A 27,183-nucleotide genomic window follows, 5' to 3' on the forward strand; every position below is an offset into this window, starting at 1 on the left:
TGTGTGTGTGTGTGTGTGTGTGTGTGTGTGTGTGTATGTGTGTTGGAGGGTGTCATTTACAGTCCCATTTCTGCAGTAGTATAACTTACTCTTGCTACCTGGCGGGTCAAACCAACCAGGAAGCCCAGGCGGAAAAAGACTCCAGCCTTCCAGCTGTTGTTTTCTTTTCTTGTGACAAGTCTGTTTCAAGGCTACAGCTATTATAATGTAGCCATGGCCTGCGTCTTGAGCTGCGACGCTGCTTGAGTGTGTGTGATGAATGTAGTGAGGCACGTGTCCCATGTACAGAGCTGTGTCTAATTTTGTTGGATTCCCTTGTGTCAAATCTAATGCTGCCTCTTTCAAAACTCCCCTCAACACAAACATGAGGCCAATTTATGAGAGGCAAGCTTAGTGTGAAATAAAGGACTGGAAAAATGCTGGAATAGAACACATGCCATGATCCAAGTCAAGTGGACTCATGAAATGGCTGCTGAGTGCTTTGCAAGTTAGGGAGGGAACTGTCATCTGAATGTCAAACAATCCATAAACAGAGATGGTATTGGTTCCAATTTATAATTGGGACTCAAACCCAGATATTGTACATGCTGTCTTCTGCCTGCGGTTCCCCATACCTGCTATGGGTTCAAGAAAAGAAAAGAAAAATACGCAGGTGGCTTTCCTCCATTTAGACCTTTGTATAAACTACGTGCCCCTTTTCTCCTGTCCGACCGTTAGCACATGAGAAGAATTAGAAGTTTCCAACCTGCTGTTTGTTGTGTGCAGAGGGTGAATAAAACAGGCTAGAACTCTTGCAGCTTTCATTCTAGAGGGGAAACAAACATAAGAGAAGTCATGGCCATTAGATCAAATTGAGAGCAAATGGTACAACAAAAATAGCTAAAACTGATGTTAATAGTTGATATTGAAAACTTAATGTGTATCAGGTGATATTCCAAATATTCTTTCAGGTAGATACAAATGAGTTCTTTCCCCAGTTTACAGGGAAAGGGAGAGTATGAAAAGCTAAATAAGGTATCCAAGGCCACAGATGAAGTAAGACCTTGCCTTCCCAGCCACTTCCTGTTTGCTGGCCTGGAGTTTTAGCCTGCAACACTGATGGGCAATTATAAAATACCAGATTTGAAATACTTAATCTTGCCCCAGAGTATCCAGCCCTCCACTCTGCTTCTGTGCCAGCTTCTGAACCTGTCATCCAGGGTTGTGTGAATATGCATTGGTTTGCATGAAAAAGCTCCTGAAATATGATTCACTGATTCTATCTTAAAGCAATTCTGTTTTCCCAGAAAATTCATGGAACTGGTAGAAATTAGAATTAAAATGTTTCACTCTAAAAGCAAAATTTTCTTAATTGTTTCCTGTCCATACTAAAAATAAACAAGCTGAAACAATTTGTGAAGGAAAAGCTCCCCCACCATCCAATTGTAAAAGTAATCATGTTAATTAGATAAAGAACAACACAGAAAAGTAGAAAAATAAAGGATATCAAATATTCATATAGTTCCCGCCCCAATGATAATTTGGTATATTAACAATTTGGTAATATTGTTGCTATTTTAAAGTATATTCTTGTATATATAACTGTTGAGTTTGCTTTTTAAATTTAATATTACAATATAAAATACGTCTCCACATCATTACACAGGCTTTGTAGGTACCATTTTTTTAAATGCCTACAAGATACGTTATAACCACCACTCAAATTTTGGGTACTTAAAATTGTTTTTTATTTTAAGTTAATTTTTTTGTTTATCTTTTGCTTTCTTTCCTCTGAGTTTTAGGGGTTTTTTTGTTTTGTTTTGTTTTGTTTGCAGTGACCTTCACTGTAGGAATTGGATCAATTTCATTTAATTAGTTAATGCATCTCCTCTTCAGTGCCTTGCTCTCTGTCCTAAAATTTTATGCCCTGTTTAGCCTTTGATTTTACAAAGCTTTCTGCTTAGATTAGTTTGAAATAAAAATGGTTACTTTCTAAAGCAACTTTTTCAGTTAACTTTTTCTATGCCTTTTGAAACCCATAAATCTATCAGTGTTCTGGAAATGACAGGGAAAACTTTTAGCATAAAACATAACTTAGGATGGTTGGTATTGGACTTACATTCTCACAGCTTGTGCCATTTTTGTAAAATGGGTTGGCCATTTGTTTCCTACTTGGAGACTGCTGGTAAGTAAGCAGCTCAGTCCTGAGCGGAACACCGAGGCCGCACATGTGCAGCTCGGATCACCTGGTTTGAGTTCCAGCGTCACCACTTCATGGCTGTCACTTTGGGTACAGAACTTGTCTGTGCTCTGCTTCCTTGGCTGGAGTTACGATAGTAGCTTCCTTTAAGGAAGAGGATTAAATTAGCAAGTGTATATAAAACACATGATTGTGAAATGGGTACATAATGCATGTATCAGTATATCAGGAGACTCTGAAGGATGATAATCTCTCCTCTGTCTCCGTCAATGTTTTTGATTATAGGATATTATCCTATGGTGTGGCTGAGGACATTGATATGCTAATCACATTGGGAAATAATATGAACAAAAGAGTTGACGCTCTCTGAGGGCAGTTTGGCCTGTTGGCTCAGATGATCTGAAAAGGTTTGTGAACCTTGGAAAGCCAGGTTAATAGCATGCTTATAGCCTAAGAATGAATGTATTTTTCACCTTTATAATGAAATGATAAAGTGAATAAAAAGAGCACAATGTCTCTTCCCCTACCCCTCTCCAAAGGATAAAACCAAACAACGAAGATTCCACAGAGGTAGCCACTGTTAAAGATTCGGGATATATGATTCCAGACTTTTTTTAATGCTTATATGAGTACAAACACTGGAGTGAGCTCTCTGCTTCCACTTCCCTCCCTCCCCGTTAGTGAGTTATTTTGTTTTATTTTATACACAAAGGAATCAAACATTCTCAGCCACTTGCTTTTTTTCCACTTAAATTGGAGACAACTACCCACATCAGTGTGTTGAGATTTACCTCATTGCTTATGATGCTGTCTATTATATGGGTGTCTTGTAATTTTACTTTCCCCTCCACTGACAGACACGTAAGTGTTGTTATTCTTATAAGTTATTGTGTGTTTCACATTCTTGTGCATAGACTCGCATACACATGTAAAGCCATATCTATTAAATGGATGGTGGAGCCAATGGGCATGCATGCTTAAAATTATTCCCCAAAGATAACTGTTCACTGATTTATACTCTAATGTCCATTTTCTTCTGTTTGACATTTTAAAACTTTTATTTTCAAAACATTGAAGAAAAAATTAGAATTAAAATGCTTCACTCTGAAAGCAAAATTTTCTTCATGTTTCCTGCCCATACTAAAAATAAACAAACTAAAACAATAATTCGTGAAGGAAGAGCTCTCCCACTACCCAATTGTAAAAGTAATGAGTTTTACAAGTAACTTGAAGAGTTTTTTTTCCAAGTCTTGTCAATGGATAACCTTTTTTTATTCTAAGCTTTGTGTGTGTGTGTCCCCTTGTTACATTCACAAGCCTCTGGTCCCTTTCTGGTTACAGCCACTTACCAGTTCTGCTTCTTGGGTTCTGCAGCTGTAGTTGGGATGAATGGCGCTGCTCCAAGCCTCATCTGCCACATGGACTGTAGGACACTGGCCCATACCCACCTGTGTTTGTCATCCAATGAGAATGTATAACCAGGAGCATTACTTTTGTGGTGACAGTAGTTACGTTAGTAGGCTCACCTCCTTTTCTCCCAACATCCTGACAGCTGTGAAGAGCTCATCTGTTTTGTTGGTTCATTAGAGGGCCTTACTCCTGTGAAGAAGTAAAGGGAACCAAAACGTCCGGTCATTTTTCTGCAATGCTTTGGCTACCATTTTGGATGTTCTCAGTGGTTCTTAACAGGAATGAGAAGAAAACACTGTGGCTGGGAGTATTTGAGATCTTTTCTTCAAAGCTTGTTTAGTTGTAATGTGGTAATACTTTACGGGAATAAACTCTGGCTGACCTACTCAAAGTATATAAGCTTGAAAACATTTCGGGTCTTGATTTGTTCAAAGGAGGTGTTTACCCTTTTGAAAGCACAAATCCACTGGGAAAATGGGGTTTCTGGTGCTTACTATGTTTAAATGCAAGAAGCATGTCTTTTATCCAGTTCTTATCTCAAAAGACATAACTTTTGAGAGAATGACTAAGGACAAGCCAGATACGTGTTTATTGATTGTTTCATACATTGTAGATGCATTTCTTTATCAATAATCAATAAACACGTATTGTTTCATACATTGTAGATGCATTTCTTTATCAATTATCAGGTTATAAAAAATTTTTTTCTTTTTTTGTTTGTTTTTTAAGGAAAGAATGCACATGTGCATGCACATACATACACACACAGAAAAGACAGACAGGACTAAACTTATGTTAAGGCACCTTGGATTTGGCTTCTCAATTTGAGGTGACTTTAACATATTAATAACTCTCAGAGGCACCTGATCCCTTAGCAATAGTATGTATAATGGTTGGGGATGGGAGAAAAGGAAAACAAAATCATTTTTTTTTTTTTGGCATGGAAAACAGTGAACTATCCATCCTCAAGAGCACCTGAGATTTTGTACAGAACATCTCTAAGTGAAACAGAATGCGGAAATATCTGAATATGGCTAGAAATGAAGTCCCATTTACGTGTGGAGTGTTGTGTCATGGGCTCTAAATGCTCACTCAAGATGTCACCCATGGGGTTACAGCTTGGGTACACTTGCTGGACCCAAGCTATGCATATACTAAAGTAGGCTCAAAACTCAGTTTCAGTAATGTCACTATCATAAATTGTTACCGAAGTTAATTCATCAAGTGCCTTTCTGGAGTATAGATAGTTACCCTGTAGACACTAGGAATGACTAATCCAAAATTTACTCATCCCATGTTAGATACCAGGAAGGCTAGCAGGTGATCTCATTTTCTAAAGCGCATTTTATATCATCTAATGTACTTCACTATAGACGTATAACATTTCTAAAAGAGTAAACGGAAGCTTGTGCCTATGTCCTATGGGTCCTTCATGTGTAGAGATACTCAACTTGGCTGTGACTAAAGGTATCTTGGATTTGACAATTCGTAAGGAATTATGAGGACTCTTTCAAGAATTATAGAAACTTTGTAGAACTCTAAAACCGCAGAGTTCTGGTTCTTAAACCAAAGGAACAGTTGTTCCACATTTGTTGCATTGAAAATGAGATATTCGAATGGCTTTCTCACGTTCCCCATTTAGTTTGCCATATCATGGTGTATATGTCAACATTTTTTAAGTTTAAGATTTTTTTGGATTACCATGTAGCCCTCACTGTTAGGTGTTTCCTCCTTTCCTCTCTTGGTTCTTCTTCACGTTATTAATCAAATGTAAGTCTAAGTCTAAGTGTGCATAACTTGTGATATTTGGTTAAAATATTCTTATTAAACGCTGACATTTTTGCTGATGAGCATAGTGGAGACCTCCCTGCTCTCCCTTGCTTTTGTCTTTAGGTTTCATTTTAAAGTCCCATCTTTCATGTTTTGGTAAGAGAAGACTTTAAGTGGAAATGTAATCTGAGTATTCTGTCTAATAAATGGACTCAGCATAGGCCTTTTGAAGCCAACTATCCCATCTGTAGTGTATGTATTAAAGTACAGTGGTATTTCAGGAGGCAGCTCATGCAGTTGGAGGGCAGCTTTGCTGGGAGCGGGGAAAAGCCAGGTGAAATCAATTTAGCAGAGTTCAAGCCTTCGGGATTGACTGTCTTGAACCCACTGTCCCTTCAAGGTGCTGATCAAAGTCAGTGATTTGGCCAGCGTGCTCCACTGGTCTGTCAGCAGCATGGAATGATGCCAAACGGAGTGTTGAGCTTTGAGATTTCTTTGGAGTAGCAGGTCTGGGTACTGTGGAATACTCTTGAAGGCATTTTCTCGTTGTGCGTAGTAACAGGTCCTTCAATTTGTAGTGTTGTAGAAAAACCCTGGAAGTAGTCCTTGTGGACTCCTGGCCATCAGACAATGGCCGCCTCCATTGCGGAGCTGTGGGACCTGAATCTAGCCACCCAGACCTTCTGCAATACTTTGAGTCTCAATGTCCTCATCTGTAAAATGCAAACAAGGGCACCGGCTAAGTTGGTTTTTAGACATGAGAAATGTATAAGAACTATAAAGCACTGTTAAAATCTTTAGGTTCCTAATGGTTATTAAATTTTTTTAGCTATATTCTTAGGATTTAAAAAGTGACGTAAGGGCACTGTCTTTATATCCACTGTTTTTGCAACTGATGACATCTATTGCACAGGTTACCCTATGGAAAAGATTACAGATGACCATTTTAGTAATAATTTTAAGGCAAAAACAATGACTCATAAAAGCATGTGTTACATACTCGTATCTTGTCTTGATTCACTTGGCTCTGGATACACTGGCCTTTGAAACAAGGGGTCTTCTAACTTGCCCCCCTTCTCTGCACCTCCTTTACCCTTTTCTCACACTCCTCTCATCTGGGGAACTTAGACCTCAGTTTTACCTTTACTTTCTTAGATAAGCCCCCTGTCACCCTAGCCTCAGTTAGGGCCCCCTGTTTTTTGTCATTTGCTCTATGTATTCCTTCTTTGGGACAGTTTCCAGAGCTGCAAGTTAGTCATTATTTAACTGTCTGCCCTCTCCCTTGAGGACCCATTGTCACTTACGTATATTCTAGTCAAATATGCATAACCTGTGTCTAATCACAAGGAAACATTGTAAATATTTTTAAAGTCTGCCCTCCATAGTAGTTTGTAAGCTCAATGTGGTGGGGACCACAGTTGACTTATTCTTTGTTGTTATATCTCAAATAGACCTGGAACGTGGGTGTGTAAATCATGCATGGTGTTCAGGTGAATGAATGAATGAATGGTGTGCATGACTACCCAGATACAAAGCCTTACCTGCTTGATAATAGTTCCTTTTGTAAGGTAGCTGGGTCATTCAGATGAATAAAACTTAAATTTTCATTGTCATTGACCCTCCATTTTTCTGTATTTCTCCACTGAATGATTTAGTCTTGAAATGACAGTATTTATAACTTGGTTGCAAAGACTGAAATTAAGTTCTGTCTTCCCCGTAGCTCCTACAGAAGAACGGTCAGCTGTCCACTGTCAACGGCTTAGCTGAGCAAGGAGAGCTTGGCCTCCAGGAGGAAGCTTTGAATGGCCAGGAGGAAGAAGTCGTTGTCATAGATGGTAAGTCGCCTTTCCAGACTCTGGGCAGAACCAGGTTGTTTGCTGGAGGGCAAACAACACCTGTGATGAATCCGAGGAAAATACTAAACCCCGGTCTGGGCAGAATACATACTGTCCTACCACTTGGGGGTCAATGATGTTGACAACAAAAGCAGTTCATTGATGACAAAAAGAAGTATTTGAGCATTTGGGCAGGCCCTATATTTAGGAAGTTATACCAATTCTTGGGTATAGGAAGTGAGTCATGTTTCTTTTCTCTTTTAAATCCTGATCTTTTTTGTTTGTGTGTTTTTCTACTATTGCCTTGTCCCAGCTACTTGTCTGATGTCAAACGTGAATCCTTGTGGGAAACACTGGAGTCATTGGTTGCTTCAAGAGTCAGTATCTCTCACTCTAGAGAATAGCCTGCTATACATGCACACGTTTCTCTGGTAGTGTGCATTTCAAGGTGCACACCACTCTTTGTCCAAACTATGATATGCTGCATGTTTTATAGTTCCTGAGCGTAGAGAGCCTAGAGGGGTGGTTATTGGAAAACGAGTCTTTCACTGCACCATCACTGGTTTGATTTTATCCCACATGGGGTGGCGAGAATCACACCTTAGGGTCAGATCAAGCACCTTGACCAGTAGGTCTCATGTGAAATGCTACATGTGGAAGAAATACCTTCCTCTGTTCGTGAGTTCTGGTCTCATCATTCTATTTATGCATAAATGAAGGAGTGATTTAACAACCACTATTGAAGATATATAAACTGGTGATTTGGCATAAAGTACACTGACTCTTATGTGTAATGTGAATAAGACAAGCGAACAGGAAAGTCCTGTTAAAAGAGACTGGCCGTTGCCTTGGTGAGATGACATTCTTCCATCCTGTGGATCCTCCTCTTGTTCGGTGCCCCCATGGAAGTGCTTTCAAACTGTAGGGGTGGGAAATTGTTCCCCTCTTCCCTTCTAGGTTCTTTGGCTGGTCAAACAAAATGACATGACACATTAACAGGAGAGAAACAAATTTAATTATGGACAGACGGGGCCCCATAAAGATTTGAGGCACAAAAGGCAGCCAGGTAATTGAAGCTTATATAGCATCCTGAGCTAAGGAAAGTGGTAGGGGTCTGGAGAGACACAGGGGAGGAAGGCCATTCACAGGAAGGCAGAGGAGATGTTGGCAAGCAAAGTTTGCCTGTTATACAGGGAATCTCTTAGGTAAATAGGGATCTCTGGTAATAACTCGCTTGCGGGTATAGCCCCCTTTTTGATGCAAAATTAGGCAGTGGAGGGAGGAGATAAAGAGCTTTTCCTGAATCTGCTGGGTTTTGACTGCCTTTAGCTCAAAATAATCCTCCTGCCACAGTGGCAGATTTGGGGAGACTTGTTTTGAAACCCCTTCAATACTGATATTTATATAGCATCATTTTTTACTGATCTTTATATAGCATTTATAAAGCATATTGTGCTTTATACAGGCACAATATAAAATTAGAAATACATAGTCTCACAGGAGGAGAGTTTGCATGACCTAGTGTGAGAATTTCAAATAATTTCCACCAAAATAATTGGAATGGCCCCAACTCAAATGCCAAAGTCCCACACTTTGTCCTTCCCATGGTAACTTTGATTCAAATCAAGCCACAGCAGTTTTGGAGTCTTCCATGGCCAACCCACTGTACATAAGATAAAAATAAGGTTAAGACAGGGCAACATGGTGGTTCTCTAATGAATTTTGCAAGAAATGAGAGCTACTCAGAGTTCGGGTAGAGTAATTATTTGAGGTCAGAAAGGTGGGGTAAGATCTGGGGGCTGAGGTTTAGATTTGTGGAGACAAGGGATGCTGCCAAAGTGAGGAGAATAATAACAGCCAACACTTCACTTTTATTACGAGTCCTGGAACTGTGCCTTTCGTGCATATGTCCTTAGAAAAGTTACAGCAACCCTATGAGGTAGGTGATATTGTTCTCAAGATTCAAACCCAGCTCAGCATATTGCCAAGAGTGAGTTGTTAACCACTGCCGTTACCGTGCTGGGCGTGTCCACAGGCTCATGAACTCTGAACAAAGGGTAGAATGAAAACCCAGAAAGGAAGTCGGCTGGGTAAGAGGGCTCTGAAAGCAGAGTGGAGTTTAGAAAGTATTTAGTAGGCAATGTGGGATCGCAGAAATATGCCAAGGGAGGGCGGGAGTCAGGCTTCTTATCTGAGGCTGTTGTGTAGAATTGATAAGAGATGGGCAAACACCAGATGCCCACATTTCCATATAATCCTTTCTATCTGTGGCATGTTTACTGGAGGTCTGCTGGCTATCTCCCTTTAGTCCAGATGTGATTTCTTTCACGTTTCAGCCATATGGGTCAACACTGATTCTATCCCCACCCTGTGATTATTCCATTGTTTTCTGGAGCTGCCCAGGCTCTGACCATGGCTTTGGGGGTCTGAGCAAATACAAATGCCTCTTGCAGGAAGAGTGGCAATTCATATACCTTGTTCTTCAAAAGATCCTGCAAAGGCCTTGTCTAGGAAAGGACCCCCATATGGCCCAGGGCTGCAAAGGCCACCACTGGAGGCCTTTCCTTGGGATGAACTTTTACTGTTTTAGGCAAAACTGTTATTCCTTTGGCTTATTATGGTCTCTGATTAGTAAACTGTTTTTTTGTGCTTTTCTCTTGACATCAGTAATAGCTTATGGTTAGAGTGTACGGTTATTTCCAGCAATCTATTCTGCATGGAAAGTTACTGTAATGCAAACAAAAGCATCTTTGGGTATGTAACACTTAACTGTAGGATTTGGGGGCCCTTGGTTTCTACTGCCATCCACTTCAGGAAGAACAGTCTAACCCATCGTGGTCCCTGGGAGGACTGGCCAACAGTGGGATTTGTCCTGTCATAGGTAGATAAAGTGATGGGAGAAAACTACAAATAAGGGGAATTCTTGCTGGAGCATTTTTAATTTGAGGTGACAGACAATATTTAGACAAAGCCAGAAGTGAAAATATTTCCCCACCTTGTCTTGCCTGCTGTCTTTCTGAAACCAGAAATACTGGTAATTCAGAACCAATCCTCTTCCTCTAATGAAAATGGAATTGTGTTTCCTTGTAAACTTTCTTTAAATAATAGAAAAAAGGAACTGCCTACTATATGCTTTCTAAACTGTTCAGCAGGGTCAGATTATACACACACACACACACACACACTTATGTACATATATATCTATATATGGGGGTTTGAAGGTTATTTAATTTTGGGGGCCATCTTTTAGAGAGTACACAGTTAGGCATAAAAATAAATATTAATTGAAATAAATAAAAAAAAAGAATTCACAACAAATTACCTTAGCTGCCTTGGAGATTTAGTCCCTTTCTTCTAAATTCTTTTCAGGTGATTTATCATTTATTAAAACTGCATATATAGAAATGTAGCCTTTTCCCAATTAGAAAGTTCTGTCATACCTTGCCACTCCCTGTATTCACAGGGGCCGCACAAGTGCCATTAGTTTTGTGGAAAATTTGCTTCTGCTGAAAAGATTTAAAAAAAAAGAGAGAGAAAAAGACCCCTCTTAAGCCAATTGTCGTTTATTCTCGTCTGTGACCATGAGTTAAATGCCTGAAGAAAAAAGATTTTTAAAATGTTATATATTGGTCTGGGTTCGATTTCAGATTTAAAATGTTTGCAAATTAGAACTTTTAGATTTTTTTTTAACTCAATCTTAGTATCTGTTAGATTATTTTTCCCAAACATGGGAAAATTTGACATTATGAAATAAAAAAATTTAAAGACCCTTCTTTATTCTGGTAACAGCATATTTTGTTGTTAAGTAAAGTACCTAGAGAACTCACTGGTATATACAAGTAATCAAGTGATTATCTCAGATTTTAATACATTTGAATTTATCATTTACAAGGCAGCTATTTCTATGCTTTCTTTTTTTTCTTCTTGATTTTGCCTTTCTGCAGAGTACACAGCAAACATTGTAAAGCATGCGAATGCCATGTTTTCTCTCCATCTTTCACAGGTCACATGTGTTTGTATGAGTAAATAAACAATGGCGATCATCTCCTTGGTTCTGAAATTTTTCTTCACATATACTTTGTACTATCTGCATACCCAGAGTGAGGGCTTTTATACCAGCTGTTGGATGCCCTGCCCCTAGCTGGTTCCTCCTGGGCCAACTGCTTTGTTATGCTAATCAGAGAATGGCAACAAGGTTGCCCAGGTAATGTGCCCTTGGACCACTACTGTCATACCTGCTCTGATCCTAAGGCCATCCTGGAAAATACCTCCTCACCCCCAAGAAAAATAAAAACAAAAAAATACCCAAAATGTTGTTTGCTTAAAGCACAAGTTTCCTCGAGGGTGTATATCTTCCATTTTACAGGATTCCCCTTTTCTATATCTGGATATTTTCCCCCAGATACAGCAAGAAACGGAAGATCCATTTTTCAGTTACCTAGAAGCTTAATTTGCAATACTATGGAGAATTTCATTTTTCAAATGGTGCTTAATCTCACTGTCTTTGCCTTGATTAAATTTGCTGTTTGAACCTGCTGGTTCCTGGTGTGCAGTGCCTTTGGGATATGGAAAGGCCATCAGGTTAATGCCAAGCGATCAGTCCTCCCTGGGCATCTTGTTCCCCTACAGAAAATCCATCTGGGGGTCGGTCACAGGTACTTTCTCTTTGCTTTTTGATCCTGTAAGAACTGGATAGTGAGTGCCTTAAGCACTATTCCAGGTCTTTGTTCAAAGATGACCCCCCCAAAACACTGATTTTTCTGCGAGAGGTTGTTTTCCTCTACTGGAAAAAAATGTTATGATCCAATCTTTTCTATTTCATTTTGTGACATCATGGGCACCTTGTTAGTATTTTCATGAAGACATGCCTGTTGCCCACCTCACTACGTTCCATTCATCTTTTATTTTTCCCCCTATCAGTTGTCAACAGCTGGCATTCCGTATGTCTGTCCCTTACGCCACCTCTGCTAAACCACGAGGGCAGAGATTTCTTGGGGGGGGGGGGAGAACGGGGGGGTGGGGGCAGTAATGGTTCAGTCTTCCATCCCAGCCTAGAATAGTGTCTGACACATAGTAAGTGCTCAACAAATATTTGAATAAATGAAGGCACAGTTTTACATTAGAGTTAACAATATTATATTTTTACTCATATGGGGGAAGAAGATCTGTTAGCTTTTCACTTTATATCAATTCATTTCCTGCATAGTGAAACATGCAGCTTTGTAGATTCACCCAAGGCTCCCTTTCCTTTGTTGCATCAGCAGTAACAAAACTCGATACTTTTCAATACACTATGCTGGGCTCTCACAGGTGTTCACTCTTGGCTGTCCAGGTGTTGCCTGGAAACATGAAATCAGACCGTGACCTGCTGGTGATTAAATAAGGACTTCTGGTCCTCGAATGTTATCAAATATGAGTACTCAATAGACAAAGAGGGAGTTTTGTTTCCCCCCCACTTTGGTATTTTGAATACAATTTTATTGCATGACATTTTCTCAGGCTGTATCCTGTTTTGGAATGTTTTGAAAGCGAGAGAGAACACTCACAAAATAGGCCTTGAACTTAGGCAAAAGCAAGATAGGGTACAGTTTCTGAGAATTGATTTTAATCCCGTTCCCTCACTCCACAGCAATACTTATACATGCCTCTCTGATACTACTTGTCATTGACAAATTTCAGGTATAATACCCTACTGCTTTCATCTTTAAAGTAACACAGATTTTTTTTTTAAAGTAATTAACAGCCAAGCTATAGAGAGAGGACTTTTTTCCTCTGAACTATATCCAAATCTGACTGTGCAACGAACCTTTATTTTTCCTTTTAACTTAAAAAATGGGGGGACAGGGGAGGGAAGAAGTAGTGAGACTTTTCCCTCCCTCCCCTTTATAAATCACTTCACTCCAGTCACTAAGACACGGGTACAGCTGCTTTAACCACTATTTTTCTGCATGACCTTGATTTGAATACATTCCTTTATCTCACTGAACGTCAATTTTCTTCTGTAACATGAGCATTCTCATCCATCTGTGAAATTCTATGACTGGGTACCATTAGTATTGCTAGTAATACAGGCATTAAAAACCAAATGATGGATTAGCCGTTGAAAACACCCAAGTGACCTTGGGCAGGTGCAAATCTACTTGGTAATTTCATTATGCCTTTTTAGAAAAACACTTATGCATTTTCGTTTTAGTCTGATCTTAAAAGCCACCTTCTAGATTTGAAGTTTTAATTTAATGAACAAAAAGTTCAAGAGGAGAAAATTTATTCAAGAATGTCTCCATATGTAATCATTTAGGTATGAAAGAAAGTTGAGGAGCTTCATAAATGTGTCTACAGGTAACATATCTCACCCGCCCCCATATGGGAGAAGGTGGGAATTATGTAATAGGGATTGGTTATGGCCCAGGATGGGTGAAAGATGTTGGTAAATGCCATTCTACTTATTTTAAAGACTGTTAGTCAATCTTAAATTACTGCAAAGACTTACCTATGAATGTCTATAATTTAGAGGCTACTCCAGTCCACTCATGAAGTCGGTTGAGGTTCTGGTCCATTTGAGGAGCACAGATGAGACAGCCTCTGGGCTTGTTCAAACAACATGCCAAGATTCAGACAGATCCTCGCCCTTGAGGGGAATGAGGTGGTCCATGATGAATGGTTCCCTAATTGTAACTCAGCCAATAATGGAAACATTAAATTATTTATTTATTTATTTATTTATTTATTTATTTATTTTAACTTTTTTTTTTTATTATTGGGGAAAGGGAATAGGACTTGTGGTTGAGAGCCTGTGCTCCAACCAACTGAGCCATCCGGGAGCTCAGCTGCAGCTCATCTCAAGGTGCCGTGTTCAATCCCAGCCGCAGGGGGCACAGCGCACCATCCCCTGGGGGATTCAAGGAGTTGAACCGGCAACCTTGTGGTTGAGAGCCCACTGGCCCATGTGGGAACCGAACCCGCAGCCTTCGGAGTCAGGAGCATGGAGCTCCAACCGCCTGAGCCACCGGGCCAGCCCAACATTAAATTATTTTAACCGTGGTATTTATTTAATGAAACTCCTTTAGTCATGTTCTCAAAGACTGACTCGTCCGTAAAACAGCTCCTGTGTCACCTAATGATAGCAACCCCTGACTGTTTCTCCATAGGGATGTTCTAGAGTACAACGTCCCTATGTTATATGAAAGGATGCCTGGATAACTTCCAGAAGATATGTACTTTGGGCTTAAATTCTACGACCTTTTAGCCTATAGGTAGAGTCTTATTCCTAAGTACTGTACTTCAGATTTTCTCAAACTGCTTTTGTGGTTTACAGTCTGTAAAGTGCCAATGTCAAGTAGTCATCTCTGACCTCCGGTAGTAACAATGCATGCGTTAGTTATTTCGGTAAAAAGCGGTATGTGCTAGATTTAATTTATTGCATGAAGTCGTTGCTTTAATGCATTTTACCACGAACATGCAGTATTTAGACTGACAGCAAGCACAAGGTGGTTACCTTGCTGTATCAGTTTGCTAGAGCTGCCATGATAAAATATCCCAGAATGGGTGGCATAAACAACAGAAATTTATTTTCTCACAATCTAGGTGCTGGGAAGTCCAAGATCAAGGTGTCCTAAGATTTAGTTTCTCTAGACTTGTCTCCTGGGGTTGTCTCCTCCCTGTGTCCCCACATGGTCTTTCCTTTTTGCATAGGCATCCCTGTAGTCTCTTTGTGTCACAATTTATAAGGCAGGACACCAGTCAAATTGGATTCTGGCCTACCCTACTGGCCTTATTTTCACTTAATCCCCTCTTTCAAAGCTCTCTCTCCAAATACAGTTAGTTCTGGTGTGCTGGGGTTAGGGCATCAACATGCATTTGGAGGGGACACAGTTCAACCCATAGCACCTGCCTTCATGACGGATCAGCTGGAAAGTCACCTTGGGATCAAGAAGTCTCAGTGGCCGGGAACTTTGAGGTTGTCTAATCAGGCTCGTGTCCCCACACAGGAGGTTCCTCTGCTTAAACACTGGAAGGTTGGGGGAGTGTCTCCATAAAAGGAAACCAGTTACTCCACTGCAGGAAAAATACACCTCCCTCCCACTACCTCCCTCTGTTCCCAGAGCTGCCTTCTGAAACGGCCTAGAACAAACTCACCTCCTTTTTCCACACGGCAGCCCTCTAAGTATTTGAAAGCATTTATCATGTCTTTCCTTTCATCTTTTCTTCTCTAGGCAAAACATCTCCAGAGAAAATAAGCTGTTTCGCATTAAAAGGAAAATGCCAGGGCTTTTATATATATATATATATATATTATATACATATATTTCAAATATGAATGTGCTTGATGGAAGCTTGCCAAGCATAACTGGGTTTCAATTTCGACATTCCTGCTTTTTCAGGATAGTTTATTTCTCAAACTCTCTAAACTGTGAGAACAACTTAGTTTGCTTTACACCAAGTGTTATGTACTGAGGAGGTAAGTATGTTGATGGAGAGAGAATATATAGAGGAGTGCCCCTTGTCAAGGATGTTGCTCACAGAGCCAAAGCCACGTAGAATGAAGGAAATATCAATATACGCTGCTATGTATTTGTGATGTCGGAAATATCACTCACCCTTTTGGTACTTCACTCACCGTGATCATAAGCATGGTACAGTAGCTAGAAATAAGAATTAGAGAATTCCCACTTTCCAAATAATTGTTGGTCATCAATAAAGTGGACCACTTCATAGTCTCTAGCAGGATGGTCTGAGCAGAATCGGGGGCGGGGGGGCGCTCCTAACCAGCCTTCTGCAGAGCCCCCGAGGTTAATCTCACTCTGTGGCCTCAGTGTCTAAACTCAGGGAGTGAATTTCTCACAAAAATGCGGGGTTTTCCCCGTGCTTGTCAAATCGTGGCCCTAATCGTGCTTGTCAAACCCTTTCCCCAGGTGTGTCCAGTCACTGTTCCACCCGATTAGGATTCTACCAGTGTCATCTTGCTCACTGATGTTGTGACTGGAATCTCATGCTGTTCTGATGCTTATTCCTTCCGACTGCTCAGAGAGTCCTTTTGTCCTCAGTCTTCTGGGAGCCTATAATGATGAATCTCCATGGGAACCCGTTTGTGACGTGCTGGGTTCTTATGACCTTTCAATCCACAAACATATGCACTTCACTTCAGGAAAATTACTCATCCATTCCCCTCGTTTTCTTTGTTCACTTTTCCGAATTACCATTATTCATATTTTAGACTTTCTGGAATTGTCCTAATTAAAGCTTGTTTTTTTTCCCCCTCTGTTTTTATCTCTTTGTATTTGGCGCTATATTTTGGGGGGAAATGTCCTCAAGAGTAGATTGCATTTTGTTACTATATTTTTCATTTCTATATTTTTCATTTCATTTTTTTTTTGGATCTAACCATTCGTTTTTGAAGTATCATATCTTTTCTTGGCTGCAATATCTTTTATCTGTCTGAGGATTTCTTCAAAAGTTTTTTTCTTTGCATAACCTCTTTAAAAGTTGGGGAGGTCAGCCTGTTGGCTCAGTGGTTACAGCGCAGTGCTCATAACACCAAGGTTGCTGGTTCGATTCCCATGTGGGCCAGTGAGCTGCGCCCTCTACAAGTGGATTGAAAACAGCTACTTGACCTGGAGCTGAGCTGTGCCCTCCACAGCTAGATTGAGGACAACTTGATGTGGAGCTGATGGGTCCTGGAAAAACACACTATTCCCCAATATTCCCCAATAAAAATTAAAAAAAAAAAAAAGCTGGGGAAAATAATAGATTTGAATATATTAACTGAAGAGACAATGAAACGGCTGTACCAATTAAATCTATGAATGCGAGTTTAATTCCTTACCACTTAGAGATCACTAGGAACTCATCTGTAGTCAAACCATGTTACCTTTACTTAGTGACTGCATCAAGGGAGGATTTCCACAATGGCATCTCAGTAAAAGGGTGGTGGGTGGGCGGCTTATTGTAGGATTTGCGTTTATGCTTCTGGGAAAAGAAGGAACCAACTCTAGATTGGACACTGAAGAAGTGAGGGCACTTCTGGGTGTCTTGGTCAATTCTATACAGGAAGCAAGGAGATTAAATTGTCATTGGGAAAGAAGTTAGCAAGCAGGGGAGACCTTCAGTTATGTCTGTAGGTTTAGAGCTGTGCTCTGGCCACCTGTGGCTTGAAATGTGGCTAATCCTATTGGAGACGTGCTCTACTTGTAAAAATACATACTGGGATTTGAAAAGTTCACATAAAAAAAAGAATGTAAAATTAATAATTTTTCACATTGGGTACACGTTGTCATAACATTATGAATATATTGGGTGAAATAAAATATATTTAAATTAACCGCAAGTGTTTTTTATTCTTTTCAATGTGACTAGAAAATTTGAAGTCACATGTGGTTTGCTTAGGGGCTCACATTATAATTCAGGTGGAGAGCTGTGGAATGTCAGTGGGTGTTGGGTATATAATCACCATTATTTCTTCCCCATCTGTCCCTGCAGCTTGTCCCTCCCTCTCACTCTTTGGTTAAGGCTTCAAGCAATTGAAAGATATTCTCTCTCTCTCTCTCTCTCTCTCTCTCTCTCTCTCTCTCACTCTGTCTTCCGGAAAAGCAAGCAGACTCTCAGGTTGATTACCTCTAGCACAAGATGATGCTTCTCTTATTGGACTGCATTTCTGAAAAATTAGCGATACAGGGGCATGCTTGCTTATTACGGGAGTATTTTTCAAAGGCTTCTTTAAAATGAGGCTTACCTATATTTAAGATAGTATTTTCCAACCTTCTTTTCATGATCACTCCCCTAAGGAGTCTTTTTAGACATTATTTTTCCTAGTGCTCCCCTCCCCCAAATTTTAATAGCGCAGATATACTGTATATCAATTTATGTAATACGTGTGTGTGTGTATATGCTTTATACATAAGGAGTTAAATTTTTTTTTTTTAGCTTCCTTGCCACGAACCAATTTTCACCCACTGGGGGCAACATACCCAGACTGAGAATGCATGATTTAAAATAAGCATAATAGCTAACTTTATTCTGCTTTTAGAATATACTCAGTAGTGCTAGGGTTAACCTTTATTTCACCTCAAAATAATGGTAGCATGGGTGTATTTATTCTCCCACCAGCTGAAGCCCAGAGACTTAAATATTTTGCCCCTAGCCACACAGCTATCAGGAAAACCAGAACTAGAAGCCATCTTTTCAGATTTTGGAACCTTCTCTTGACTGCACTCAAGACAGGTAGTTGTTCAGGGTCTTAAAATGAATAGAGCACTGCAGCGCAAGGCACTCAGGAAAGAATTGATTCCCGTTCATATAGCTGAGCACATCTGGTAGTGAAGCAAGTTTTTCTCATTTCATCATTTTTAAAAAGATCACACTTTGACTTTAATCTGCTTTAAGCTGGCTGATTTATATGTCCCTGATTGGAGAGTTTAAGGTCATGATGTAAATCGCCTTGGATTTTTGATAGACAATCCGAGGCGTTGCTGTAAGGTTCAAGGTCGGATGATGCTGGGCCACCCGGACAACACAGGGCCAGGTGTCCGTTGCACCTGGCATTCTAAGCATGAAAGTAACAGCCGGTTGTTTAGAAGATTTGTGAAATGTAGGAAGAAAGTGGCCGGGATTCCACTATGGCTGGTTTTTGTTATTATTCTTTCTGGGCTCCTTGTTTTCCTCAGGCTCACCTATGTGCACATATATATAGTATGTATATAATGTATTTTAAAATATATATGTATATTTTAAAAAGCAAAATCAGTATTATATTGAATATGTAGTTTATATCCTGCTTTTACCCTGAACAAAGAGGTGTGGGTTTATATTATATATCAATATAGGCATTTTCCTGGTTATTACTGCTTCAAACATGTTTTTGCCAAATACGCCACTGAAGAGTTATATACACCATTTTCCTACTATTGGGACACTTAGGTTCTTAAATGTTAAATGTTCCAAGGAGAAACATTTTTATATATAAATCTATACCTCTCGTTTGGTATATTTCATAGAAATAGAATTGCCAATCAAAGAACATAAAAATATTAAGGGAGCAATAATACTTATTTCATGTCACTTTTGTTATTTTGATTGAGTTTTTAAATGTTTTCCCCTTGCTTTTTTTTTGTCTTAAGTGATTTTTATATCCCCCTTTAGCTCTTCTATTGTATTACATCAGTCCCACTGAGGAACTAGTATTCAGATTATTTATCTTAAGGATTTTGAGTTGAAATAACCACATCTATGTAAACATGTCCAATACAATGGGACCATAAAATTCAATTTGTCTGCACTCATAGCATAGAGACAGAGACCTGAAAATACACTGTGCCCAGGAGAACCTGCCCGTCCCATATGTAACTTAGCAGTGTCATTTAGGTTCAGTGTATATATCCATCTCCTCGTTCACAGCTGTCTAGTTTGGAGCAGTTTTTAACTCAAACTTAGATTATCTTGAAACATTTTAAATGATTACCAGTGGTATAGATGCTTCCTTAGTTAGATTTCGCCTGCCCTTTTCCAGCCAGAAGAGACGAGACCTCACTGGGTTTTGGTTTATTTTCCTCCAAGTATAATGCCAGGTTGAAAAGAAAACAAAAGGAGAGGTGATGGGCAGGGCTGGACTTGGTGTAAATCCGTTTCTCTAGTTTCTCGATTCTCACATTTGGGTGAAATACTCAAGCCTCCTTGGAGGAAGCTGCAGAACCTAGGATCAGTGCTAATTCTGGTGTATTGGTCCCTGTCCCCTCCCTTTCAGGAAAGAGAGTAAAGCACTTGTCTTTATTGCAGTTATTTGTCTACTAATCCTGGCCTCCTGTGTCACCAGACTGTTGACCACTACTTCCATCTTTTAATCCTCTCCCCATTTGGCTTCTGATGTTACTTTCTCCTTGATTGCTTCTTATCTCTGTCCATTCTTGGGTCAGGGTTCCAGACCTTTCTTATTTCACATGTGTCATTCCAGTCAGATGATCTCATGCAGTTGCTGGCTTCTGCTGCCTGCCTTCCCTTTGTCCTGCAGGCATCTTTCAGTTAGTGCCCTGATGTAACTTTGGGCTCCTTCCTCGCCTTAGTCACCACGGTTTCCATCTGTTTTATTTCTAGACTATCCTCCTCCTCGTCACTACTGCCCAGGTACCTTTTCTATATCACAGTGCAAATTATGCCACTAACCCTGCTCCAAAACATCTAGTGGTTCCCTGTAGCCTTCAGAGGTAATAAAAAAAATTTTTTTAAAAAAAAAAGACAACTTTAATGAGATATAATTCACATACCATTCAATAACCCATTTAAAATACACAATTAAGTGGTTTTTAATATAGTCATATAGTTTAATATAGTCACAGCACACCATCAGCACAATCAATTTTAGAAGGTTTTCATCACCTCCTAAAGAACCCCCATACCTGTTATTCACTTCTCTCTCTCTCCCCCCAGCTCCCCAGTTCTTAGTAACCACTAATCTATTCTATGTTCCTATAGATTCTCCTATTTTGGACATTTCATTTAAATAGAACTAAACAATATGTCAACCGTGTGCTACTTTGTGACTTGCATCTTTCACTTAACAAAAATTTAAAAATATTAATCTGTGTTATAGCATGTGTAGCATGTATACGTACTTTATTCTTTTTATTACCAAATAATATTCCATTGTATGGATATACCAAATTTATTTATCCATGCATAGTTGATGGACATTTGGGCTGCATCTACTTTTTGACTATGAATAATCCTGCTGTTGATATTTCTATACAAGTTTTTTTATGGACATGTATTTATTTTCTCTTGAGTGTATGTATATCTAGGAGTAGAATTGTTGGGTTATATGATAAATCTATGTTGAACATTTTGAGGAACCACCAGACTGTTTTCCGAAGCAGCTGCACCATTTTACATTCCCACTGCCAACATATGAGGGCTCCAACTTGTCTATTCCTTGTTATTGTCCATCTTTTTTGTTACAGTCATCCTAGTGGGTGTGAAATAGTATCTCATTGTGGTTTTGATTTTCATTTTCCTAATGGGTAACAATGAAGGTCTTTTCATGGGCTCATTGACCATTTGTGTGTCTACTTTAGCAAAATGTCTACTCAGACCATTTTCCTTTTTAAAAATTGGGTTACTGTATTTGTTACAGAGTTTTTAAGATGTCATCCAAACGCTTCATCATATGGCCTCATATGTAGACAGAGTCCCCAAGTAGACTCTGAGCTTGTAGCTGTAAGGAGCTCACTCATGGTTCCCTACGGTTCATGTTCTTCATGCCTTTGTTCATGCTGCTCCTGCTGTGTGGACTGCTTTCCTCTGTGCCCCAGGCAGGGCTGTCCCCCTGCTATGCCCATCCATTCAGACGCTAGCTCAGACGTTGTCTGAGGTGGGCTAAGCTGGAGCGTGCATACTTCTACCCATGAGTGTGTCTTACCACCCAAGACTGAGCTCCCTGAGGGAAGGACAATATCCAACTATATCCCTGGGTGCTTAGCATAATTCACATGGAGCAAGAAGTTGGTAAATATTCGTTGAATGAACCATGAAGTTTTGGAATACACCTTTTCTGCCATCTACCTATTGATGCTATTGGTAAACATGTCCCCAAAACGTTTGCTTTGGGAGATGATGTCATCCTCTAAGAATTCTGATTTAACAAAAACAAGCAAAAGAAAATTGCCTGCGTTGTACACTTACCTTAGGTCTGATCTTTATTCCTGCTTTTATCCTGATTGATGACTTTTCTTTGTAAATGCAGACACACAGAGGCTTCCCCTATCAGCTAAGCTACACACCCGGTTGCCGATTACTCTTAGAGGGGAGATCAAAGGAGAACTATCTACTGAGTCAACAACTTTCTACATGATCTATTGCTCTGCCTCATGGTTTTAATGACCTCTTTAAGAATATCAAATCAGCGGTGTTAAACATGTCTTTACTGATGTCATAAAAATGGATAAAAAGTTTAAGTGACAAAACTGAACAGCAATACACTTAAACTTTTTTTAAATGTTGTTTCTGGACCTTAATTTTGTAACTAGTGAAATTTCTTCCCAGCCAGCTCAGGAAAACAGCTGTTGATCATCCTGTCACTAGAATTTGGACTCACAGAAAGGACCTGGTAGTGCAGCTAAGCAAGGTCAGAATCAACAGACACACCCATCAGTTGAACATGTGTATTTCAGAGGTGGCACCAAGTGAAAACCATGTGCTGACCCCAACAGCTGGTGTTGAGACACTTAGAACTGAGACCTCAGATCCTGGAGGTAGCCTGGGCTCCTGGGACAACTGTAGGCAGGAGTGTGGACTCCACCTGGCTGATCCCCATGCTTGGAAAGGCTATAGACCGCTCATTTAATGTAGACCACAAACGCAGCGTCCAGAGTCCAATTTATTGTCCATCTGCACAGCCAGGACTCTCCAGGGCTGGGACGGAGGGCATAGGTGGGGGAAAGAGGAATGGGGAGCTGCCCTGACCCCTTTTCTATGTGGACTGCAGAGGGCCCATTAGCACCAGCAGCATTTCTCACACACCAGACTCGTTATAATAGAAGCAATTGTGAACGAAAGTTAAGAGTCTTTCCTCTAGGGAAGATAAAAGGTTAGGAAGCTGCTGAGTGGCTCACTCTGGGAATCAGCTCCCAGGCATCAGGGAAAGGGACATCACTCCCTGTTCCCGGGTGGACTTACGGCCAGGCTGGGCGTTTGCCTGAATAGAAGAGGGAAACCTGATCTATGGAGAGGCTGAAGCTGATTTTTGTAATACGGTCAGATTGCCAGCAGCGACGCCGCCTTTACTCTGCTCAGTCTATGCCTGAATATGGCGCGTAGCTCCCCCTGGTGGCCAGAGGGGGCAAATACATGCCAGCCCTCCTGTGCTCAGCTTTTTCTTAATCTTCGCCCCCCTCTCCCCTTTCATTGTGCCCACTCTGGTCCACCCCTGGCCCCCAACCCTTCTCCCTGCCCCCAAGAAGTAATGAACAAGATCTTCACTGTCTGAAGAAGAGAGCAATAGTAAAACCTTTCTTCTGTTTGCTTAAAGAAAGAGCCTGTGCTAATGGGGTCAGACGGGCAAGCCATGAAGTGATAAATAGGAGAAGGATGAAAAGAAGGAAACAAACCCCGGGGGCCTAAATGGACCTACCCAACGGAAAATGGACATGCACAAGAGTGTGTCAAAATCTTCAGAACACACCGACTCGTTTATCACTTACCTCGTCTTCATATAGAACAAACCTGAAGTTTCAATGAAAAAGAATTTCAGAATTTAGGGCTGCCTGAAATTTTCTGACTTTTAAACTTTTAAATCGGACTGATTTTCATGTGGTGTGCGTGGATACTAGAGGCATGATAGTGGCTTTATTGTTGGCACATGGCATAGTTTGTAACAGCCCTTCTCAAAGAATTTAGGAAACAGGACAATTGAGGAGCCTCAGATCAGTGCAACGTTGTGTGTGTGTGTGTGTGTGTGTGTGTGTGTGTGAGAGAGAGAGAGAGAGAGAGAAACAGATGGTGAAAATATAAAATACTACAAGTGCTAAAAAGGGAGCAGTGTTTTGCACTTTAACAGCTTTAAAACAAACAAGGATATAGGACACAGTATTAAAAATGGCAGTAGAATTTAATATCTGTGCAGTTATTTCCTTAAAGTAACCTTAAAAGCTGAGATACTGAAGTAAATCGGTGCCAGGACTGAAGTAATGGTTTAGATAAAATGCTGCTGCCTCTGGGTCTCATTCTTCCCAGCAAATGTTAAACCCTCCCTGGGTCTCTGCAAAGCCTTACTGACCACTAGCAGACCAACTGCGGGGAGAGCTCTTCTCCTTTAAAATGAAACTCCTGACTCCCGAGTCCTGGAGCGCTGCGAGGGCGGGGCCAGACCCCAACCCGCTGGCCGAGGGAGGGTCCTCCTATAATTAGCCGGGAAAAGCCTCCTCAGCCCGCGCTTTGTGCTCAGCTCCCAAGGCACCTTTGGTTCTACCTAATCCTCCGAGGGTGGCTTGGCGCTTAGTCCTTTCTGATCACAGCAAGAGTGCACCGGCTTGGCGAGGCCCCGGGCCGCTTCAGCCAACCGGCAGGGGAGGGCAAGAACCAGCTGCTCGTCTCATCTGGAGGTACCTGTGCTGGTAACTATGCTGGGGATCCTTACAATCACAGGTAAGGCAGAAGCCAGTCCGTCGTGTTCTCCCTTAGCGGTGGCAGGTGGAGTAAATGCGTTCTTCCCGCAAACCTGCATTTGGGTGGAGACCTCGAGGTCAGTGGCGGGACATACTGATTGGTATGTATTTCTCTCTGTGTGTAGACTTTTTGAACAGAAGAGCATTCTCTCTCTGGCGCAGTAACACCAACAAACCTAATGTTTCCGTTTTGCCTATGCGGGAATCTTCCTGCTGTACCTAGGGGGATTGCCTCCTTTCCCCTCGCGGAAAAATAGTTTCATGTTAGACTGGGGTGAATTTCAAAATAGGTTGTGACAGCCTACTCTTGTCATAAAATATCAAATTCCTGTTTTTGTGGAATTGCAATCTTTGGCATGTTGACCTACTTATTAGGAACTTGCAGCAGAGGTACGCTTGGCGACTTTAGGGGACCGAAATGTTAGCTCTAGTTAAAGTGGTGGTTTTAGTAAAGCCATAGTTACTGTAAAATTTGTGGCTAGCAGATAACAGCATTTAGGCAATGAATAGTTAAAAATGTATGTTTCTTAAGCTAGCTTTTTAGAAGTCTGGCTGAGTATACTCTATAGTATTTAATACCTACCTTCAGCAAATAAGTTACATACATTAAACTTGTAGAATATACTTACAGCTCCTCTAACTTTGTGTTTGATCATTTCACCACCCCTTAAGGAACCTGTTTCCCTCAAGGAACCTGTTTCCCTCCTCCGGTTTCCTGCCATCAAGACAAAACTCCATTTGCTAATTTAGATTTAAAAGCCCAGCTTTTCTCTACATATTTGAGATCATTGCTCATCAGATCTGCATGTTTTCTTAAAAGTGCACTATAGAATTTCTAGGACTTAACATTTTTCTCAATATAATTGCTTCTGCAAAGCTTTGTCCTCTTTGAGAATTTAAATGAATGTGGAAGTTTAGCCAAACTAAAAATATCTCCCATTTCCTATAGATTAGCTTGTTTACTTTGAGATTTCCTTGAAATTCCTCCCACACATAAACTTGACTAGCCGTTCTATTATTTACCTTGAGTGAAAAGTTACATGGTACCTAGAAACTATTATTTAATAGACTGTACAAAATTTAAAAGTTTAAAACACAAAATTCTCCAGTTTTTTTTCCCTCCAGATCTTTACTTTTTCTATGAATGAAATATACAAATGCCCAATCCTGAGAGAGGCTGCCTGGGAATGTGGTTTGTGGGGTGTTAAAACTGGGGGTGGGGTTTCTCCAATCATAACTTTTTTCTGGGTGCCTTTTGTATACAGCTTGATTTTCATTATATCAACTATTTTATTGGTTTATCATTTCCTGAGTTTCTTAAGGGAAAGGAAGGTGGTCCTTTTTAGCACCAATTAGGAGTTAACAAACTTGGGGGACTTGAAAAAATTGGTTCAGATAATCCCAGTGGAATGATACATGATCGGAAGCAACTGGAAGGAATAATTATTAAGGCAACCTCAATTAATTGGATCTGTTGCTTTCTGAGTTTTACTTTTATTACAATGTGGGTGTGGAGGACATGGCAAAATTTAGTACTTTTTCCTGGTAATAAGAAAATGCACAGAAAAATCTTAACTCCACAAATTTTAAGGGCATTTCATAGTGGAATTTTAATATTTTAATAACATTTCGTACTGGAAGAAATAAAAATAAAAGGGAGTTTCAGCTGTGATTTTGATTCTTCTGCAAGTTATCCTGATAAGGAAGATTTACAGTCAATTGTCTTTAAGTAGTTGGTCAGGATCTTGAAAAGCAATGAAGACTTTAAATTGGCATTAAGGATTAATTAAATATCAGACTACTCATCTAAATAGTGTAAAAGTTATTCTGGTCCTCTGTAGGACTGTGTTATGCAAGGAGCATTTAAGTTTCACAATTAATAGGAAGGGAACCGGACTGATAACATTTTTGTAGAATTACTTAGGAACAAGCTTTCATTTCTGAATGTTGGGAAAAGCTGTCACTTATGGAACTATTATTCTTCCCTCCCTGGCCCTCTATACACAAACCACTGGACTGAATGCAGCAGAACTTGAATTATGAAATGATTGATAATTTAAATTACATACTATTGCCTTTCTTGAAGTCTTGCCCTCACATCACATTAGCAATAACTTAGCTTAAAAACTAGACAATAAGTAATTTGGCACACTGACAATAAAAGAGGTGTCCCCCCCCACGCTCCTCCCCATTCACTCTCCCCTCACCCCATACACACTGAGACTAACTGTAGAGTCTCATGAGGAATCAGGGCAACATTCTTTAAATTTAAAATAAACTGGGGAAGAAAGAGTCCTCCAGCATGCATGCAAGTTCTGGGTTATTTATAATGCACTTCTCTATACAAATCATTTTACAAGATAAAATAAAAATACCCTTCACATGGCTGCTTCTATCTACCATGAGGCAGATTAGTTGTCAAGAGACTTGTGAGACATGAAAAGAATATCCTCAGGACTGCCAGAGTAATAACTGCCTCTGTGTGGTCATTATCATTATTCCTCACCATAAGCCTGCAAAAAGTGGTTGTTAAAACCCCTTTTTATTGTGAAAACGAAGTTTCTCTTGTGCTCCACAGCTACTAAGAAACACAGCTGTCGAGTACCTTGCAAAGGACCCCTTTCTTACCTTGTAGGAGATTGTAAGAGACCATGGAACGTCACTTTCAGGCCAGGGCCAGTGATGACCTGTGTGCCCCTCTATGGGGTTTTGCTTATCTGAGTTTTAATCCCAGTTAAACATCTCCCCAAGGAGGTTTTGTGGTTAATGAGCCTTAGAACAAGGGGAGTTGGCTGTGTAGGATCTAAGGGATGGATTTAGAATGCAGAGAATTCCTGGAAAC

The 27,183-nt window shown here is 40.3% G+C and overlaps 1 protein-coding gene across 2 annotated transcripts in view; it reads left to right on the top strand.

Moving 5' to 3' along the window:
- Positions 1 to 27,183, top strand: part of AKAP12 (A-kinase anchoring protein 12) — an 81,284-nt gene that overhangs the window by 38,112 nt on the left and 15,989 nt on the right. Inside the window, exon 2 of one of the 2 annotated variants that reach the window (XM_033096942.1) lies at positions 7,080 to 7,194. In XM_033096942.1, coding sequence (XP_032952833.1) covers positions 7,080 to 7,194 — 115 coding nt within the window. Of the gene's footprint in view, positions 1 to 7,079; positions 7,195 to 24,083; positions 24,322 to 27,183 lie in introns of those variants that run through there. The other variant, XM_033096935.1, reaches the window with a different exon arrangement.

Source organism: Rhinolophus ferrumequinum, chromosome 3 (genome assembly GCF_004115265.2).
Source record: "Rhinolophus ferrumequinum isolate MPI-CBG mRhiFer1 chromosome 3, mRhiFer1_v1.p, whole genome shotgun sequence".
NCBI lineage: Eukaryota > Metazoa > Chordata > Mammalia > Chiroptera > Rhinolophidae > Rhinolophus > Rhinolophus ferrumequinum.